We start from the raw sequence: 21,393 nt of genomic DNA, 5'->3' as shown, positions 1-21,393 counted from the left end.
ATACATGATTTGGAGTTGGTCGCGATAATTCATGCTCTCAAGATCTAGAGGCATTATCTTTATAGGATGTCTGGTGAGGTTTACACCGATCATCGTAGCTTGCATCATGTTTTCAAGCAGAGGGATCTCAATTTGAGGCAGCGCAGGTGGCTTGAGTTACTAAAGGACTATGATATTACCATCCTTTATCATCCGGGCAAGCCAAATATAAGTGGATTCCTTGAGCAGAAAGGCCGAGAGTATGGGTAGTTTGGCATTCATTTCAGCGAAGGAGAGTCCATTGGCTTTGGACATTCAGTCCTTGACTAACAGACATGTGAGGTTGGATATTTCAGAGCATGATCGAGTTCTTGCATGTGTTGTGGCTCAGTCTTCATTAGTTGAGCGGAACAAGGCTCGTAAGTACGATGATCCACACTTGCTAGTTCTTAGGGAGATGATATTAAAGGGTGGTGCCAAGGAGGTTACTATCAGTGAGGATGGGGTTTTGTGACTCCAGGGTCTCCTATGTGTTCCAAATGTTGATGGATTAAGAGAGAAGATTTTAGAGGAGGCACACAGTTCTCGGTATTCTATTCATCTAGGTCCTAAGAAGATGTATGGCGGCCTGAGGCAGCATTATTGGTGGCGGTGGAAGAAGAATGACATAGTCGAGTATGTAGCGAGATGCCTAAATTTCCATAAGGTTAAGTATGAGCACCAGTGGTCAGGTGGCCTACATCAGCAGATGGTTATACCGGAGTGAAAATAGGAGCGCATCACTATGGATTTCGTAGTTGGGTTATCACAGACATTGAGGATGTTTGATGTCGTTTGGGTCATTGTCGAAAGGCTGACCAAATCAACTTTATTCGAGTGATGACTAAGTACTTGTCATAGAGGTTGGCCTAGATTTACATTCGAGAGATTGTCTGGTTGTATGGTGTGCCTGTTTCCATCATTTTAGATAGATGCCCTCAGTTCACTTCACATTTCTGGAGAGCAGTACAGAGCTAGTAGGGTACCCGGGTAGAGCAGAGGGATCCTGGATGATATGGTCGGGTACCCGGGTAGAGTAGGGTACCGGGTAGAGTAGGGTTTATTTCGCATTTCATTCGTAGACCGACGGGCAGTCGGAGCGGACAGTTCAGATCCTAGATGATATGCTTAGATCATGTGTGATTGACTTCGGAGGGCAATGGGATTAGTTCTTGCCTTTGGCCAAGTTTGCTTATAACAACAGTTATCACTCCAGCATCGAGATGGCTCCATTTGAGGCTTTATATGGTCGGCGATGTCGTTCGCCCATCTGATGGTTTGAGCCCGGAGAGGCTAGGTTATATGGCATTGATTTAGTAAAGTATGCCTTGGAGAAGGTAAAGTTTATTTAGGAGCGACTTCGCACAGCACAGTCCAGATAGAAGAGTTACGCGGATCAGAAGGCGCATGATTTATCATTTATGGTAGGCGAGAAGGTTCTCTTGAAAGTCTCGCCGATGAAGGGAATCGTGAGGTTTGAGAAAAAGAGCAAGCTAAGCCCAAGGTTTATTGGCCCATTTGAGGTGTTAAGGCAAGTTGGGGAGGTTGCTTATGAGCTTGACTTGCCTCCCAGTCTATTAGGAGTTCATTACATTTTCCACGTGTCTATGCTCTGTAAGTATCATGATGACAGGTCGCATCTGTTAAACTACAACACAGTTCAGCTAGATAAGAGCTTGGGTTATGAAGAGGAGCCAGTTGCCATTGTTGACAGGTAGGTTCGTGATAAGTATGGATTTTGACCACTTATTAGCACCTTTTTACTTTTGTTTTAGTCCAAAAGTGTTGATTTATGTTCCCAAAACTAATAAAAGTGTGAAAATTGCAGGAATGTTGGAGATTTGGCCTCAAATGAAGAAATCCAACTCAAATAGGATTGTTCCAGCTCACAAGGCAAGAAGGGGTGCAGCAGACCAAAAGTGAGGTCTGTGAAAGTATTTCTGCGGCCGCAGAAGAAAGTGCGAACAACAGAATTCTCCTTGCGGCTGCAGATCTGTTGTTGAAGCTCAGAGATGGAATGAAGAGAAGGGCGGACCGCACAAAATTTGTGTGGCCATAGAACATGGTCTCACTAACAAGAATTCAAAATGTTCAGAGAGTGTACAAAAAGACCAAGATTGAAGCCTTGCCTGAAGTACGGACCGCACATGAATTGTGCAGTCGCATAAGCTGAAGTGTAGCCGCAGATCAAATTTTGCAGCTGCAGAATCTATCCTCCTACAGACTCAAGCAATGTGTGTATGGCACATGGAATTGTGCGGCCACAGAACCTCCCAAAGGGCATTTTTGTCAGCGAATTTTGGGCCACTATAAATAGACAGGAATCACTTTTTAGGTCAAGTTTTGAAGTTTTCTTAGCTGTAGTTGTTGTAGTTTACCATTTTGGATAATTTGTGATCAATTTGGGACAAAAACATCATAGTTTATCATTTTGATTTTATATTATGGCTTTAATTAGTGTTTCTTCTTTGTTTTCTTCATTTTCTACTATGAGTAGCTAGATACTTACTAGGGTTGTGACCCAACCCTAGTGTGTAAACCTTATGTGTATTTAATTTAATGCTTGTTTATGATTGGGTGTTTGTTATTTAGCCTTGTTCATGCTTTAATTTTAGAACTAATGGTTGCAATAATTGATTCATGCCTTTTTGACTTGGTCTTTACTTGAGAAAGAGGGACCTAGTCTAGGAAAACTTGGCTAACGAGAAATTGGGCTAGTTAAGGATTTGACTAGCCTAATTAAAGGGTTTGAACTAGAGATAGGGAAAACCTGACTTGAGCTCATATCAACTATTTAGCTTGATACCCATTTGGGCATGAGAAAGCCAAATTGGGCAAAATCACTCTATGACCAAGAATCATTGAGTGGGTAACATAGATGTTGAGAGCTATAATACACCCCAATCCATAAAACAAGTATTAACGTCATTAACCCATTAAGCGAACACCTAGGCGAAGCTTACATCCCTAGGCTTTTTACCTATTTGAAAACAACCAAAAATAATTAGTCAATTTCTAGTTTCATTTCTCTAATTGAGCATTAGTAGTGTAGTTTATAGAAGTAATTTGCAAAACCAACTTGATTGGAAGTGTATTTAAGTTGTTTCATCTTCATGCATCAAGTATACACTCTAACACCCATTGTTAGCTCCCTGAGGAAATCAACCTCGACTCATAGTTAGGTATTATTCTTCCAACAACCTCTTCTACTCATTATTGGGTATGGATTGGGAGTGGATCAGTTCGCTAGTTGAGGTCAAAGATGATTTCTATGGTAAAGGTCTAGTAGAGGGGTCAACTACTCGAGAAGGTGACTTGGGAGACCGAGGAGGACATGCTGAGCAGATATCCACACCTATTCAGCACTCCAGATATGATTCTAGACCCGTTCGAGGACGAACGTTTATTTAATGGGTGGAGAATATAACGACCCGATCGGTCGTTTTGCTTTCTAGATACACGTTCCCCTAATTAAGACTCCTCGTATATGCCTTTACTATTTTATGACTTACGGGGATGGTTGACATGGGTTTGGAAGGGTTCGGGTCTAAATCGGAACACTTGATTCCTTAATAGTGGTCTAAGATAGCCACGTTTGACTTGAGTCAACATTTTTAGTAAACGACCTCGGAACCGGGATTTTACAGTTCCAATAGGTTCGTATGATAATTTTGGACTTGGGCATGTGCTCGGATCGGGTTTCGGGTGATCTGGGAACATTTCAGCGCTCAATGTTAAACGTTGGTTCATTGAAGGTTTTCTAGTTCTTTAAATTTGGTTTGGAGTATACTTTGGAGTTATCGAGGTCCGTTTGGGATTTCTAGCCCGGTTATAGTTCTGTATGGTGAGTTATGACATGTAAGCAAAATTTGGGGTGATTCCGAGTAGTATAAGTATTATTCGGCGCATTCGGAGCTAGTTGAGAAGTTTAAAGTTCATAAGTTGATTCGATTTGATTTTGAGATGCGATTCTTAGTTTTGTTGTTGCTTTACGCGTTCCAATGGTTTGAGAAGGTCTGTATTATGTTTATGGACTTGTTGGTACAGTTGGATGGGGTCCCGGGTGGCTCGGGTGTGTTTCAGACCGCCTGGAGCTAAGTCCAAAACTGCTGCACTTGTTGGTTCTGGTTTCCTTCTTCGCGAACGCAGAGACTTACTCGCCTTTCGCGATGAAGAAATGGGACTGGGGGAGGTTTTTTTCTACACGTTTGCGAAGAGTAGCTTGCGATCGCGATGCTCTGGCCATTGTTCGTCTCGTTCGCGTACATGTGTTTGCATTCGCGTAGAAGAAGTTGGGTCTGGAGGGGGGCTGGCCAATTGCCCTTCGCGTTCGCGAAGGTAGGGCCGCGTTCGCGAAGTTTTGGTTAGGCAAACCTTCGCGATTGCGAGGCCTTATTCGCATTCACAAGGTATATTTTTTGGGTCCTGGACAGTTTTCCTTCTCGATCGCGAGGCCTCTTCCACGATCGCGAAGAAGGATCGTTGGGCAGAGACTTTATTAAAAATGGTACTTTGGCCTATTTTGTTCATTTCTCTCATCTTGTGACCGATTCTTAAGCTTTTTAGAGAGGGATTCTCACCTAACATCTTGCGGTAAGTGTATTCTACACAATGTGAGTTTAATTCATAGATTATGAGTCGATCTTATCATGGAAATTGTAGAAACATTTTAGTATTTTGTTGAAAAACCTAGGTTTCGATAAAAATGGGATTAGACCATGAAAATGATTATGGAATTGAGTAAAAATTATATATTTGTGTTCGTAAGGTTATGGGTAATTTTTATTTATAAATATTTTCGGAATCCGGGCATGTAGACCTGGGGGTGAATTTTAGAAATCTTCTAATTTGGGTTGGCTAATTACTCTAATAGTTAAATTATTATAAACTTTTGAGCATATATAGATTAATTTATACAATATTTGGCTAGTTTTGGATTGCGTGGCACCGATCTGAGGCTTTAGTTTGAATTGTGGACCGGGAAGAGAACTTGAAAATGAGGTAAGTCTCTTGCCTAACCTTGTAAGAGGGAACTTTTCCCGTAGGTGCTATAAATGATCGTTTGCTAATAATTGTGGGTGCTACGTGCGCACGATTTGACGAGAGTCCGCATGTAGCTAAACAAATCAAGCTTATGTTCGGGTAGTTGTAGGACTCTACCATGTATTAGTTGTTTTATCTGTACCCAACTTGTTAGTTTAATTACTTAAATTATATTTGAAATGGGATAAAGGATTTTTAAAGACAGAGTTTCACTACTTTGAGTTTTGGGCGGGTTACTTGGATGTTGGTGGAAATTATACCTTCCTTGAGTGTTATTCTTATGTAGTAGCCGTTAATCGGAATTCGTAGAGTATTTTCTCTCTTCCTGTGGATCGGGCCGAATCCCTCGGCAGTATAATAGATGCATCTATGGTTCGCGCCGATCGACCCTCGGCAATGTACACACTATTCTGGATTGGGTCGTACGACACTGCATAAATCGTGCGTGATATTGCTCAGATCCCGATTGTACTTGATAATTCTTCCATGACTTGGGAATTTACAATTACTTGATGGCTCTTATTTGTTGAAATTAGTAGGTGATAGTTGGAGATTTTTAATTGATATTTAGTTAAAGAACAACTTACTTATTGTTCATTATTTTGTTATTACCGATGTTTTCCATGCCTATTTATATTTTCTACACTTTATTCTTTGACCCTTAGTAAGTGTCGATGTCGACCCTTCCTCACTACTTCTTCTAGGTTAGACTAGATACTTACTGGGTACATATTTATGTACTCACGCTACACTTCTACCCTAATCGTGCAGGATCTGAGGCAGGCGCATCTGGCGGCCACACAGGCGCGTACCCCGCTACCCGGAGAATTAGTGGTGAGCTGCTCTTTATGCTGTTCTGCAGCGCCCGGAGTCTCTATTGCATTTATGTTTCTCTCTATCTTACTCCAGACAGTAGTATAGGAGGTTTTGTATACTCTACTAGTTTGCTCGTGCACTTGTGATATCGGATTTTGGGGGATTCTAGTAGATATATCATGGTTTTTTATTATTAAATTCACTACTTCACTCTTTCATTTATGTCATGCTTTGCATTATTACAATCACCTCTTATTAAATAAAATCAATGGCTTTAAAAATATTAAAAATATTAAAAATATTAAAATCAATGGCGACGTTGGGTTCTATCACGGCCTATAGTGGGAATTGGATCATGACATATGAGAGCAAAATATGGTATTCAATCACATAATAAGACTAACAGTTTTTTTGGTGGATTGATATTGATAAAAAGATTAATATGGGAAAAACATTGACCATAGGATTATTGTAATCCAACGGCTAGGATGAGATCTGGTAGGCGTTAGAAATTAAAAGAAAAACAGAGATTAAATGTAGACCGTCGATCAATTGGATTAATGGTTCATATGCATGTGTGTTTCTTGTGTGAGTGACATTGGAGAGCTTACGTGGTGGTTTTTAGTTGGTTCGCATGGGTGGGGGTGGATTGCCAACATGGAAGGAGAGTAGTGGATCTGGACCGGGTCAAAGGATGTATTGGGCTGGTAATTGGGTCGGTTTTGATTTAACAAATGGCCATATTGTGTTTAATTAAGCATTTGCAATTGTAGCCTTTTAATCTTTTAATCCCTTTAAAATTAACTTAATTAAAATTAATTAATTCTAATTAAATATGAAAAAAATATAATCATCAAATATACTATAAATTACGATAATTAACTAATTATTTATTAAATATTTTATTTACTAAATTATGAAACTAATTTCGGATTAATTTAAATAATAAGCGAGTTAATTAAAAATCAAAGGTTACTTTGTTAAATTAATTGTAAAATTTGGGTATCAAAATATAGGGATTATTTTAATAATTTTAAAATAGTAAGGATAATATATTTTATAATTATATAATACTAAATTATTAATTTAACTCTATTAATTACTAAATTCCTATTATATCTATACGAAAATAGGTATTATTGATTAGACACTATTTTTACCACATTTATTGCAAATTATTATGTATAAATAATTTAATTTTAAAGGGGAGGGTCAAAATTAGTCGTCAACGGTTGTTGCCTCTTGTTGCGCACAACTGCTTTGGATCAAGCAACAACTTGAATACTTTGGTGTATTTACGGATTGTGTGCCATTACTGTGTGATAACACAAGTGCCTGCAGCACAAGAGGACAAAGCACATTGATGTGCGACATCACTTCTTGAAGGACAATGTTGAAAAAGGTCTTATATGTATGAAATTCTACAAGACGGAGGACCAGGTAGCATATATCTTCACCAAGGCACTAAGAAGAGAACATTTTGAGAGAAATCATCTGGAGTTGGGGTTAATCAAGCTCAACTAAGGACATGGTCCCTCGATGATTGGCTATGTAAAGAAGGAAAGGTACTTTGCTAAAAAGTATTTTCTAGCGACATCTAACTCAAATTTATACTGTTACAGGTAGACACGCATGACACATTTAGGAAAAAACAAGCAACAAATGGTATTGCACATTTAGAAGTTTTTGCTCACATTTTCAAAAAACTATCAAAGAACCTGGTTCCTATGACTCAGGTCAGCAGTTCCCTCTAAAACTTATATGCATTTTAAACTGCTAAGGTGCCATGTCATTATTTTGTTCTCGTCTCTTCTAATTTCCTTTAAGCCCAAATGTTACATCATTTCTAAACCGACCAGTTGACCCATTCCTCTCTCACACCTGTTTGTAACCGATCCCCTTTTATTTTATAAACCTAATTTTTTGTCTCTTTCCTAACTTCAAACATAGAACATCTCCTTCTCTGTTTTATCAAACCCTCTTCTTCTTGTCTCTTGCTACGAAAATAAAACATGTCTCAACAAGAAAATTCATCTCCCGAAATGTCTGAAGACAACTCAGCCTCATCTCCATCTAAAGTGATATCTCCATCTGGATCTGAGCCAAACACTTCACCCACAAAAGCCTAATCTCCATCGAAACCAACCCCATTGTTACTCCTCCCAAACCTTTTGTCCTGGTCTCCAACGAAGTAGAAAAGTCAAACTCTCAAAAAGTTTGTCTCATCTCTTTCTCCTTCTGCTCCTACCGAGAAGGCTGACTCAGACCAAACAATGTCTATTTATCAATTTCTCCAAACCCTATAAGAAATTATGGAACTCAATGAAGGTGTCAAAGTGTTTAGTCAACCCGCGGTGACAGAGGAAGTAAGATTGGAGAAACAGTCGGGTTCTGCTGCTATTGTGGAACCACTTGCATCTGAGATTTATGAGGCACCGGTTGTTGAGGGACACATCTGAGTATTCCTACTGTATCAGGTAACCCTCCATCTTTTTCTACTGACAAAGAAGTTGTGTGTACGGAGGTTGAAGAAAATCTGAGTGAAATAGAAAAGAAGGAATCTATTCTTCTTGAAAGGGAACATGTTGTTGAGGAAGGTTTGGTTTAGAGCTAAAAAGCTAATGGTAGTGGTTAATGTACTCAGGGGGGACTAGTGAGTCAGGGAAAATTGCAGGGTGAGGGGGAACAGATGAGTCAAGGGGAACAGGTGCCTATCTGTACTATTGGGGAACCTACTGTGGGACCCCATCCCTCTACCCAAGGGGAGTCCACTGCTCCTAGTTGGGATGAGACACCAAGTTATATAAGACCTCCCCTGGACAGTACTGACATGCCCCCATTCAATTTCCCCATTATGTTCCTTTAGAAATTGAGTATCCCAAAAATGAGACCTGAGTCTGTTTGCAATTCTCCTGGAAGTGAGGAGGTTGATTTTGATGATCAATCTGTCATAAGCTTTCTAGCTGCTAGGGGTGGTTCTAAGACAAAAAAGAATATTTTCCCTCAAGCGCCCTACTACTAGGCAGTAGAGCAAGGCTGAGTTTAATAATGCTCTTCAGGCTAATAAGGAAAAAAAGAAGAAAATGAGACTAGTGACAGGTTAGTCAATGGGGAGGAGATGCCACCACTAGATCTGGCGGATGTTGATGATAAGGAGCCTACGAAGGAAACACCTTCTCTTGTTAGGAAAAATTCAAAGAAGAGTGCTGCTACTAAGAGAAAAAAACCAGTGTCTGAAAAAGAAATTTAGAATGAAGTGGTTGATAAAGTGGAGAAGGAGAAAGATGAGAAGAAGTCTCTAAGGAAGAGGAAGAGTACTAGCGTGGAACCTGGTTCCTCCAAAAGGGCAAGGGTGAAGCTGTCTGAATTGGAAAGAAAAGTCAATCTCAAAAACCAAAAGTGCTTTGGCGTTTAGTTTTTGACCATGAGATAGTTCAACAGGTAGGAATGAGAGAGCTAGTGGAAATTGTAGAGTACTAAAAGTGGAGCCATCTTTTTGAAACCCAAAGTCCAAAGGTGTATGAAGATGAAGTGCGAATTTTTTATGCTGGATTGTTTGTGGTGGATGGGGCCACATTGTGTCTGAAGATTAATGGAAATGATTCTGTCCTGAATGAGAACACACTTGGAGAGATTCTTGAAGTGCCCACAGATGGGCTAAGAACAGTGGAGGGAATTGTTTTCCCTGATTTTAAGAAGCTGATTATCAAAAAGGAAGTGACTTTGTCCAGGGAAAAGGTATACAAGAAAGCTCTTAAGCTAGAGTATTTGTTGTTATTTGAGCTAGGAATAAAGTGCTATTTCCTCGGGCTGAGAGAAGATCCATCACCTCTATTGCGGATTTGGTTCTTATCAAAGCACTGGCTTCTTTCACTTCTATCAGTCTTTCTGGAATCATGATTGAACACGTGTTGAAGGTGGCGGGCTTTAAGGATGGAAAACATGATCTTCATTATGGGTTCCTCCTTATAAAGTTCTTGGAGAATTTTGAGGTTCCATTGGGAAAAGCTTATGTGGGGACCAGGAAGAAAATATTTACCATGAGCACACTAGAAGAATGTGAGTGTGTGGTGAAGAAAGGAGGTGTGGGGAGCAACTCAACCATCTCCCAACTGATTGATGCTCAGGGGTCAGCTACGGCAGAAATCAAGAGACTTAAGGCTGAAAATGCTATCTTGCAATCCAGGCTCACTCGTGAACCTGGTTCGAGTGGTTCCTAGGGGGGAAGAGATTTCCAGGTTGGAGGCTGAGAATGCTGAGTTGAGGAAACAAGTTGAGAACCTAAAGAAGCAGCTAATCACTTATCAAAGAGTTGTAAATGAAAGAGTTCACAGACTCCTCAAGGCTTTTGCTCCCTAATCTTTTCTGCCTCATGCCTAGTGTCTCCTACTTTTGAACCCCTTTCCAGTCCTATCCATCTCCCGTCCTTTTTTATGGTGTTGTTAAATTAATGACTATGGCATTTTAGTTGGTTAAATTTGTAATATTTGTGTTGTTTGGTACTGTTGTTACTCTATTTTCTCCCTATCTTTAATCAGCAATTGTTGTCTATTTTGTGCAATATTAATCTCTTGTATTTTGTTTTTTACCATGTTGTGTGCACACAAGTGGCATGAGTTAATGTTGTTGGGCTTCTTTTTGCATGTACTTTTTGTATCTTCTTTTCAATGATGCCAAAAGGGGAAGATAAATTGGGGGGGAGGGGGGTAACAAGGTAACATGAATCTGGTTCTCAGGGGGAAGTGTCTGATTTGTAGGGGGGACATGTTGGGAATCTGGTTCTCAGGGGAATATCAATTATGAGTTTATCATCATCAAAAAGAGAAAAATTGATAAGTTATGCAATTATGGTTTTGATGATTTGTCAAACTTTATTGAGAAATCAGATAGGAACCTGATACAACCAGTTCCTTTGTGCCTTTTGAGACATGCTCTATTATTTGGCCAAACTCTCAAGAAACCAGATAAGGGAACATATAGGATCAGTTCCTCAGCTGTCATATAGTCAACTCTACAGCTATAAAAGTTATCTCATTGTACCGACTGGCAGTAGTGTAGCGGCCGTTGCTGCTAGAGGCCAAACCAAAAGATGTAATTTCCCTATCTCTTCACACATGCTCTCTCATATATAAACAACATTATACAAGGTTTGACCTAATACTTGATAATCTGAAAAACCTATCATCTCAAGTGCCAGCCACCACTGTTTCCTCCAGGTGCACTCAAGAACAAAGTTGTTACAAACTAAGGACTGGATCCCAACACAGAAAATGCCTTGAGTCCTTAAGTTTGTTATGTCTTTGTCTTTTATTTTTTACTTGTATTCCTATACGGTTTTCTAGAAGTATTTTATAGGACATTATTTAACCATTATTATTTTGGTTTTTTTACTAGAGTTAGTCAAGAGCGTTGCTTTGTAATAGAGTTATTGCAAATGGCTTACAATAAAGTCATTGTAAGAGGTGACGGATTAATAGTTTAATTACTAGATTGCAATAGGTTGTAATCCGAAGTTTGCTCGGTTTAGTGGAGTTGAAATCCTACTGGGGTAGGTCGTGACTTTTAATCCCTTGAGCATGGAGTTTTTCCCGTAAATATCGCGTATTTTTTACTTACTGCTTGTTTACCGTAGGAACTGCTATATTGTTTGTTGTACCCTTAGTTTGGACACTTGGAAGAGGTTTAGTAAACGATAAAACCAAAGACAAACTGAAAATAAGAACTAGCAGAGGCGTAAGGTTAAGGCAGTAAGGCACCTTCCTTCATTTGTCGTTTTTGTACTCTGTAGTATTACTTACACGGTACAGCGCCCAGCTTCCCTGCTCTTTTTCTTGCAAACTGCATTTTCAATCCAAAGCAGCCTCTCCTAAGTACAATGTTGCTTCTTCTTTTATTTCTTTCTCAACGCTGCTTCAATTAATCCACTCTCCATCCCAAGAATCACCTTCCAACTCACACACACACACACATAATCTAGTTGGCAGAAATGAGCTTTGAATCTTCAGGCAGGTGTTTATATGTTCAAGGAGGAGGTGGATCATGGGGACAACAAACAAAGAAAACCATCACAATCCCTTGTGCTTCTGATCATCATCAGTCCATAGTAGCCTATGTGTTTCAAATCAACACGAGTGTCGCAACTTTTCAACGCCTCGTTAATATACTCGGATCTCCCAAGGACACTCTTCAATTCCGCCACAAACTGTTAAGACCTCTACTCTTTAATTTGTTCTCACTCACAGGGATTAAGCTCTCAGTGGCATTACGCTGCAACTAGTACTCACAGGCTTTATTTGTTGATTTTTCTGCAGCCACGGAACAAGGCAGAAAATTGGCGAATTGATAAAAGAAACTTCAGCTGAGCTTAAGCAAGCCATTGAATCTGACCAACATTCTCAATCTAGTGTATGTCCATTTTGGCTGTTTCTACTTTCATTTTTAAATTTTGGGTTAAGAATAGAAAAAGAAGTCAGATCGAAGGATGTTATACAGGGGAATGCATATGGACAATTAAGTGCAACCAGAACTTCTACTGCTTTTTACTCCATCTCTATTTTTTGTCAAAAAAAAAAAAAAAAAATGTGTGTATACTAAGTTAACTGTCAAAAGATAGTGGTTGATTGCATTTTTCCTGAACCCGCGCCTGTCAAGGTTCTGTGTGTCATGAGTATATCCTGCCATTTCAATGAAGTTAAAAGTTTGTATTAGATCTTGTAAGTAATGTTTTCTCTTTTACTTCAGGCCACCAGGAAGATTGCTAATGGTAAGCTTGCTAAGGATTTCCAATCTGTTGTTAAAAAGTTTCAGAAGGCACAGCAACTTGCAGCACAGAGAGAAGCAGCTTACACTCCTTTCATTTCCCAGGAAACCAATCCATGCCGGTAACAATTCCTAATAATTCTTCTTTGTATGTCATCTTGCATGCTTAGAATTCTGCATAGTCGATGTTTCGAAAAGCCACTCCCCCTTTAGCCTGCAGACTAGTTATAAAAAACATTGATAAGGATCAAACATTGATGTTAGTACTATTTATTCAGTTATACCATCATCCCCCAATTTCAAACTTTGCACGTGATCTTATCTTGACATCTTACATTTGCATTTTGCAGAAGTCAAGAGCTTCAGATAAGTTCATCAGCTAGGCCCGAGAGCAGTTCTGTTATCCTTCTGGAATGCAAAAGGTTAGGAGGTAGTTAAGCACGCATCGTTTTCCGTTCTGTTGGTTGATCATGTATGTTAAGAAACTACTGTTTCAACACCCAACGTTTCAGTATGGCAAAACGAGTTGTTTTTACTCTTATTGTGACACTGAATTTCCTATTCTAATTAAAAACTCCTTCCCTTATCCACATATTGGCGGATCAAAAATAGGATGAAAGTAAATTCAATTATCTTATACAAATGAATTTCATAAAGTTGTTATAATTATATAGTATATCATTTGCTCATAGTGGAACCTGGCTTTTTCCCTTTATTACAGACAGGAGCTCGTACACTTGGAACATGAGATTCTTCTCAATGAAGCCATCATTGAAGAAAGAGAGCAAGGAATAATGGAAATCCAACAGCAGATTGGAGAAGTGAATGAGATGTTCAAGGATATGGCGTTATTGGTCCATGACCAAGGAATTATGCTCGGTTAGCCAATAGCTCTATTCGATTCTTCATCCTTGTCCTTCTTACAACAAAATTTGCCAACTATGTCTTATCTTATTAATGTATCTAACATCCTAAACCCATCTTCTAGATGATATCAGTTCCAATATTCAGAGTTCTCATGATGCAACTGCACGCGCTGCTCAGCAACTCACCAAGGCATCGAAAATCCAACCATGTAATTCGTCTATGGTAAGTGTCTATATTGCAGCTAGTCCTAAGCTATTTAGTTGATGCCTTGCCTTCAGTTTGAGGGAAAAGTTGACGCTTCGGAAATTTTCTTTGCAGAGCTGTTTGTTGGTGGTGATATTTGGGGTCATCCTGCTTATTATAATCGTACTAGTGGTAGCTTAAAGGACTTTCCATCAAATTGCTCAACAGAAATGTTGTAGTTTTCATCTCATTATAGTTCTGATGGTTCTGCCTGCATGTAGATCACCTCAAGCTACACATATGTACAGTAAAACAAATTTACAGAGTTTGGAAACTCTGTTCACCCACTTTATTTTGTTTCAGTGATCCAGATACAATGTAAATTGGTATTTGAAACGGATTTTTCTTAATACTTAAGAGAGACAGTGAGTAAGAGCTTAGAGCACCGGGCTGACTTTTTTTATTTAGTCTTCCGTCGAACAATATTAAGCGCTCTGTCTATCCCAACCAAAAGCCATTTTACCACAAGACGTAGGACCTCAAACACGTTAAAGCGATGTCTCAGCTTAACGTGCTTGATCAGTACCACATAAGGGTGACAAGTGGGCCGGCCCGGTCCTAAGTGGGCTTTGCGGGCCCGGTCCTAAGTGGGCCGGTCCTAAACGGTCCCGGGCTTCGCGGGCTTATTGCTGGAACCGGCTCGGGACCGGGACCACAAACTAACGGTCCCGGGTTAAGTGGGCCGGTCCCGAGCCTAAACGGGCCCAACAGAAACTTTATATTTTTAATTTTTTTTTATAGAAGTTAGAGAAAAAAATAGTAATAAAGATATATAAGCTATATTCGATTTATATACTATATATACATCTTAAAATATATATATACTATATTATATATACATAGTATACATCTTAAAATATACTATATATACATCTTAAGATATACTATACATTATATATAGCATATCTTAAGATGTATATATAGTATATTTTAAGATGTATACTATGTATATATAATATAGTATATATATAGTATAGTAGATCTTAAGATATATATACATCTTAAGATATATAAGCTCTATATATATATATATAGTAAGATGTATATATAGTATATCTTAAGATGTATACTATCGAATATGACTTATAAACTATGTATATATATTATAGTATATATATAGTATATTATAGTATATATATACATTTTAAGATATATATATATATACACACACTATATATACACACTATATTTATTTTAATTGCGGCTATTGCGTTCGGAAGTTTAGACAACTCCTCATCTTCAAGTGCTAAACCATTATAAACAGTTTCATACCAAAATTGAGGACCTCCTAATTTCATAGTAGGATTTAACAATGCAACAATACCATAAATAGTGGGAATAGGGAAAAAATATTTTTTAAACTTTTTCTCATGGAATCAATAGCAAGTTGATAAATTTCCCCACCCTCTGAAAAATGATCAAACAAATTTGCAAGTTCTGCAATATAAACTAACCAGTTAGAAATAGTAGGATAATATTGCCCAGAAAATTCATTTGTAGCAATATGAAATTTTTCTAAAAAATCTACAAGCATTTTAACATTAGCCCAATCCGCATTTGTAAGGTGCTCATCATCATCACTTACATGAGCATTAAACGTTGAGTTTATGGGGTTTCTATATTCATATGCAACAACTAAACTTTCATACATGTAATTCCATCTAGTTGGACAAGGTTTAGGAACCTTTCTTTCTCTTAGGCCAAATTCATCGCATCTTTTAAAATATTCTCTAAGTCTACTTCTACGGTTTGAATAAAAAAGCCAATTAAGAGCCATTTTAACCTTTTCAATTTCAACATTTAAAATTCGCATACCATCACCCACAATTAAATGGTAAATATGACAAATACATCTAACATAAAAAAAATGTTACTAAATACAGGACTTAGCCCTACTTCCAACATATTGAAAAACTAACTCTTTGCCACAAGTTTTACACTTAGCCCTATTTTTTTCTCTTAGTTGAGTAAAAAATTGCCAAACAAGAGATGTTTCTGCCTGTTTAGAAGGTTGTCTAGAAAAAGTAGGGGCACTAATAGGAGGGTCAGACGGGGGATCATCTAGATTATTATTAGTTGGGTTAACTTCAGGAGCGGGACTAGTGGGTGTATCATCATCCGGTTGCGTTTCATCAAAATCTATTTCTTCATCATCATTTTCATCAATAGTTGGATTACCATAAAGAGCATTCATATATTCATGGTTTAATTGTTCACCGGGTGCAATATTATGGCAAAATTGACTCTCGGTAAATTGTAATAAACTATTATCGCTATCAAGAATAGGAGGTATAGGACGGGTAACATGTTTGGGTCGGGGAGCCGGGGGAAGTGGAGGAGGAACATATTGGCCACTAGATTCACCACTCTTCGATTTTCCCTTATTTTTACTAAACATATTTTTTAAGGAATAAGCCATCTTAATTAATCAAGCAAAGTAAATAAAACAAACAAAATTATAGTATTAAAACTTAAGAGTTGGAACGAGTTTACCGAATTGACGAACAACTTGTTGAAAATTGATTATCGTTGAAGACTTCAATTCACCAACTTCACAATTGTTTCACAAATTATAACAATAAAGTAAGCAATAGTAGCAATTATAGAAGTAAATTAGAGAGAGATTGTGATAGATTGATGATTTTGTAAGAAAAAATGAAATAATGATGGGGTATTTATAGTTGAAAATAGGGAAAAAGTATAATTATAAAAAGTTTGGGATTAAAACAAAGTTGGGGGGGTTAAATGGCTATTTCATAAATAGCCAACGGCTATTTTTGACAGCCCAATGGCTATTTTTTTAATCGTTGGGCCCACTAGGCCCGCTAAGGAACCGGGCCAGTCCCAGACCTGACGGGCCCAAATCATAGGACCGGCCCACGAGACCGGACCAGGCCCGCTAAAACCGGACCAAACGGTCCTGCCCCGTTTAGCCGTTTGGCCCACGGTCCCGGGCCTGGACCGGCCCACTTGCCAGCCTTAGTACCACACTAACGGGGATTTAACTTTTCATTAGTTGCCTTTTGGCCAAGCAACCTTTTGCCCAACATACTTGTAAGCCCACCACTCCCTCCCTCCCTCCAATGAAAAAGTAAAATAAAAATAAAAACCAAAGATTTCAAATTAAAAGAAAGAACTTGATAAGAAAACAAGAAAATTAGGACAAGTTGAATTCGAACAACTTGACTGAGAGGAAAAGAAACCAAATGTAATTCTCATTTAGAAATCCATACGACACGCTAGAGCTGAACCAACATTTCACTGGATATACCTGTATTCAATCTTCACGAACTGAGAAGTAAGGAAAAGTTGGGCACTTAACCATCAACAGACCTTTTAACACGCGCAAAGTAAGCTACTTCCTTTATTTCTCATAATATAACAGGTAGCAATGAGAAATCTAACCAAATAGATGGCTGCAAACTATAAACGACCACAAATACTTTTGGATGTTCCGCACGACCAACATTAATCTGATAGCAAGTGGAAAGGGAAAAAAATGTTCATGACTGATAGGCTCATCATATCTGCAAATTTATGATGTCGTAATTTCCTGAAAGTTAATGCCTACATCTCCATCAAATCCCTGCTGTTATTCCACTATGTTAAAAAAAAATGATATATAGACTTATAGAGTGACGATCAGTGAGCGGAACTATAATTAAATATGCTCAAAGTGTTTGAATCAAAATGAGCAGATAACATTTTTTTTCTACTCAAAACTTCATAAATGGTGAAGGCCAGTCTCTCGGAAAACCTTGATGCTGTCTACCAGTACAGAACATCAACCTGCCAAAACCATACAAACACGATGAACAACTTAAGCCCTCACTCTCTTCAAGCTTACCACTGGTTTTAGCAGTTGTGCAAAAAGCAAAATTACAATATTACAAAGATTAAAACATACGGGGTAAGACTAAACCGAAGAATTGAAGGCCCTGTAAGGAATTGGAGAAATACTGAAAGCCGACTCACCTCGAGTCAGTCAAACATCCATATAATGCAGAATGAGGAGATAAAAACGGAAGTGAAAATTCCTCTTTGTTGAGTTATGCAAAAAATATTGGCATATGCCAGAATTGGAAAACATTGGTCTTAAAAAGCCATATCTGTGTGAAAATCAAAAGAAAAAAAAAAAAAAAGGAATCATAAGAGTTCTGCAACAATTTGTCAAAGCGATAAGCTCATCATAGTGAATAAGGAAAGAAAACTCTACCTTTGATGTTTTCGGGATTCAAATAAAATTCTCGATTTCATCCACTGAGAGCCTGATGCAAGGAGCCCCATCTGTTAAGTAAGATAACTCATATGCTTCTTTTTATCGAAAGCACTCTCTTGAATTCCTGGAACATCCTCTTCCTTCGCTAAACCATCTTCTAATGCTAGAGAACCAATCTCATGCTTATCCCCAGTGAGAGGGCTTGTAGAAAGAATGTGATCCCAGAAAATGTCATTAATGCCTGGAAGCTTAGGCATCTCGTCAAAAAAGACATCAATATCAGTATCTGTGGAAAATCTATCAGGGACAACTGATGTTACACCATCCACAATGCCTTGCATTCTGTCAATGTCTGGCAAATCCCCAGTTCCCGACCGCTTAAGGTCAGTTATTCCAAAATTGTCCAGTATATTTATCCCATGTCCTTCTGAAACTTCAGGCAGAACATGGTCTATCTGAAAGTTAAGTGCATTTAAACCAGGAAAGTGAGGGACTTTGGCTTCCCCAGGAATCAGACTAGGAGAATATTGGATCTCAGGAATGGCAGATAAATAAGAGTTGAATGGAAATCCTGAATCCGACGTCAGATTAGATTGTGAAGAAGTTGGCAGTTGTGGAAGGGTAACCCCAGAAATATGACTGCATATACCAGCACTGTCTAATGTATTTTCGAAAGCATGGCCATGACTAGTCAAAAAACCATTTGTATTCTTAACTTTGGTTTCCAGCCTACCAGATGCATTAGTTTTCAGGATCTTCTGCAGCAATGCTTTTGCTGCCTCATTCATTAAAGGCTGGTAACGGACTATCTGCCTGTCATGCAAAGTACTGACAGGCTTGCCTGCATAAATTTCTTCTTCCTGGTTGGGAAATCTCCTCTTCTTTTTCATCCCATGAATGCGCCTGTTACCTTCATTGTGTTGATGAATAAGCTCGGCTATAAAGCCAGGGCTCTGCAAGGCCTTAGCAAGGAATGACATGGTTTGCTGTTCTCTTTGCTCCATTAAATGAAGACGCTGCCCAACATTCTCTAAGCAGTGGTCTGTTGCCTGCTGCTGCTGTTTCAACTTGACTAGCTCCTCCATATGAATACTTTTATCTCTTTTAAGCCTTTCAACCTCTTCTTCTATTCCAAACTTCCCAACTTCAACACAAGATTCAACAGATACACTTTGCACTTGGGAGGCGGTGTCCTGATGGACCTGCATTTGAGATGGTTTTCGCCTACTTATGGTCTTCAACAGGTGTTTGTGGCCTCTAAGGAATCCCTCATTTGCAAATTCCCAGCAGTCTGCATCAACCTTCCTGTAACCCTGGTTGATGAAAGGGCAGAGCAAATTGTAAAAAAGGATTAAGGTTGCCCAATATATACAAAGAGTACTTATAACCAAAACACAAAGATAACAGCGAGTGACAAAACTGTATAAACTGCAATACACAAGAAAATTATTCCCTCATCGTGATTAAAAGAGACTCCCATCTCCCATCGTCCCATCATCGATTTATTGCTTTGAACCTTGAAACATGGAAAAAATGGTTAAAATGTCACATGGTTACACTACATGTGATGCCTTGAAATCAGTAATAATGCAGACATGATTAGCAATGATCAGAATGTTAGGATTAGAGATTCTTAGGAACAGAATCATGTGACAAACAAATAAGAGGAGGTTAGTGAGTGGCAAACGGGATTGAGCAGGAGAGCAAGATTAGCGACCGGGTAAAGTTCCCTTTATTGTAGGGTAACTTTTATACCATGGAGGTGGGGCAGTAGGTGGCGAGACCTGGGGGGTTAATGTGTGCCGGATAGGATAGAGGGGAGAGATAGAAATAGCAAAGGGGAAAAGATCACCCCTTTACCTCATGGCACACTTTTTGACCCACCTTTACCGTGGAATACAGTTATACCATGAGAAAGAATGATAAGCCCCTAAACAAAGCTTCCCAAAACACACCAAACACTGAAATTAATTTAAAACAAACGCTGCCCCTAAACATAAACTTGAGATTAAATCAGGTTTATCAACTCTACAACTGCTTCTTGAATTAAAGTAACAGTCCTCAATTTGCTATATCCCTGATGAGACCCTACCAAATAATTTTCTAATAAAAAGGGAATAAGCTTTCAAATCAAAGTGTTTACTGATATTTTAGCACCAAAGACAACTTCTGATTTGATTTAAACAAGCGTGTGGCTTGTGCATATGGGATCAAAGAGCTTCTCATTAACTCTTAATAAAAAATCAAACTGCCAAGCTGAATTGAAGGAAGGACAAGTACCCCATTGAACTGAATCCATTCAATAATATTCTGAAAATAATGTACTAAATCAGATGAAACTTCATATTATATTCCAATTAGAGAGAAAGTTTTGCCTATTTGCTCGAGTTTGCTGCATCTTTCCAACTCAATGTACTACTTATATACAATCAATTTCAAATAGAATACTTGTAAATTTTTTTAGAAGAGGATATAAAGAAATAGAAAACAAATAAGCGTATATCATAGTGACAGCTAGAAACACAAGCGACCTAAGTAAAAACATTTAAAACAATGAGCAGAGAAAATCTATACATACTCAGAAACATAACGATATTTTTAAAAAAGCAACAATCTTATGTGCCTCAATCCAAATTGGCGAATTTCAGAAACAAATTCAATATTAGAAAAAATGTTTTTCTTATAGGGTTTAAGCAAATTGTTGCAGACACCAACCTCACAAGCAAACGCATAAACCGAAATAGTGGAATAAAGAGCGAAAAAACAAAGAGGAATTTTAATACTTACATAAGTATTCAACTGCCTAACAAAGCTGGAGAAATTATTGTGCTTAAAATACTTGGGCAAAATATCTCTCGAAAACTCCAGCACGTTCCAGACGACGAAGCTGTTATTACTCTTACTCCAAGACACCACTGAATCGGTCGACAAATCGTCCACCATCTCATACGTCTTGCACAGAAAAGGCGGTGGCGAATTTCCTATCTCATGAATTGCTTCCATTTTTGGCCACTCAAAATCGGGCGCCGATCTTCTGAAGGTACTCTGGGATTCTATATTCAGAAGCACGAGTTACAGACAAGACACAAGAAAATTTCGAGGAGGCGGTGAGAGAATATGTTATTGGGAAAAGGCAGATGAAGAGACAGAAGCAGACTCAAAGAATAAATGTACCATTTGAAAAAAATAAAAAATAAAAAACAAATCCCATAAATAAATATATGTACCAACTGTGCACTCACCCTACTATAGCAACGCAGATATTTTGGCAAGAGTCAGTTTTGTTTGCAGGCAAGTTTTCCAGAGTTAAGTAATAAATTACGCTTTAATAAGTATAATATAAAAATTAATGATACATAAATTATTTTTTCTCAATTACTAATTTGACGTATTAAAATTAGTATATAATGTATAATTCGAAAATATGT

At 38.3% G+C, this 21,393-nt stretch overlaps 2 protein-coding genes across 3 annotated transcripts; one reads left to right on the top strand and one right to left on the bottom strand.

Annotated features, from left to right (window-relative positions):
* The first annotated feature begins 11,715 nt into the window (after positions 1 to 11,715).
* LOC104092777 (syntaxin-22-like) lies at positions 11,716 to 14,131 on the top strand. Its single transcript, XM_009598443.4, has 7 exons — positions 11,716 to 12,081; positions 12,189 to 12,282; positions 12,619 to 12,758; positions 12,987 to 13,058; positions 13,358 to 13,515; positions 13,625 to 13,725; positions 13,822 to 14,131. Exons 1-7 carry the CDS (start codon positions 11,864 to 11,866, stop codon positions 13,885 to 13,887), a joined length of 849 nt encoding a protein of 282 aa, XP_009596738.1. The 5' UTR covers positions 11,716 to 11,863; the 3' UTR covers positions 13,888 to 14,131.
* A 3,141-nt stretch (positions 14,132 to 17,272) lies between these two features.
* On the bottom strand, positions 17,273 to 21,124 carry LOC104086441 (heat stress transcription factor A-1-like). Of its 2 annotated transcripts, XM_070177426.1 has the most exons (4): positions 20,753 to 21,124; positions 17,963 to 19,278; positions 17,722 to 17,855; positions 17,273 to 17,535 (listed from the first exon to the last, which is right to left on the bottom strand). In XM_070177426.1, exons 1-2 carry the CDS (start codon positions 20,966 to 20,968, stop codon positions 18,037 to 18,039), a joined length of 1,458 nt encoding a protein of 485 aa, XP_070033527.1. In that variant the 5' UTR covers positions 20,969 to 21,124; the 3' UTR covers positions 17,273 to 17,535; positions 17,722 to 17,855; positions 17,963 to 18,036. The 2 variants fall into 2 exon arrangements, with proteins under 2 accessions (XP_070033527.1, XP_070033528.1); XM_070177427.1 differs by lacking the exon at positions 17,722 to 17,855 and having other exon boundaries at positions 20,753 to 21,114.
* Between the last annotated feature and the right edge of the window lie 269 nt (positions 21,125 to 21,393).

The sequence above is a fragment of the Nicotiana tomentosiformis genome, chromosome 6, assembly GCF_000390325.3.
Source record: "Nicotiana tomentosiformis chromosome 6, ASM39032v3, whole genome shotgun sequence".
Lineage (NCBI taxonomy): Eukaryota > Viridiplantae > Streptophyta > Magnoliopsida > Solanales > Solanaceae > Nicotiana > Nicotiana tomentosiformis.
This window is presented reverse-complemented; position numbering and strand designations above follow the sequence as displayed.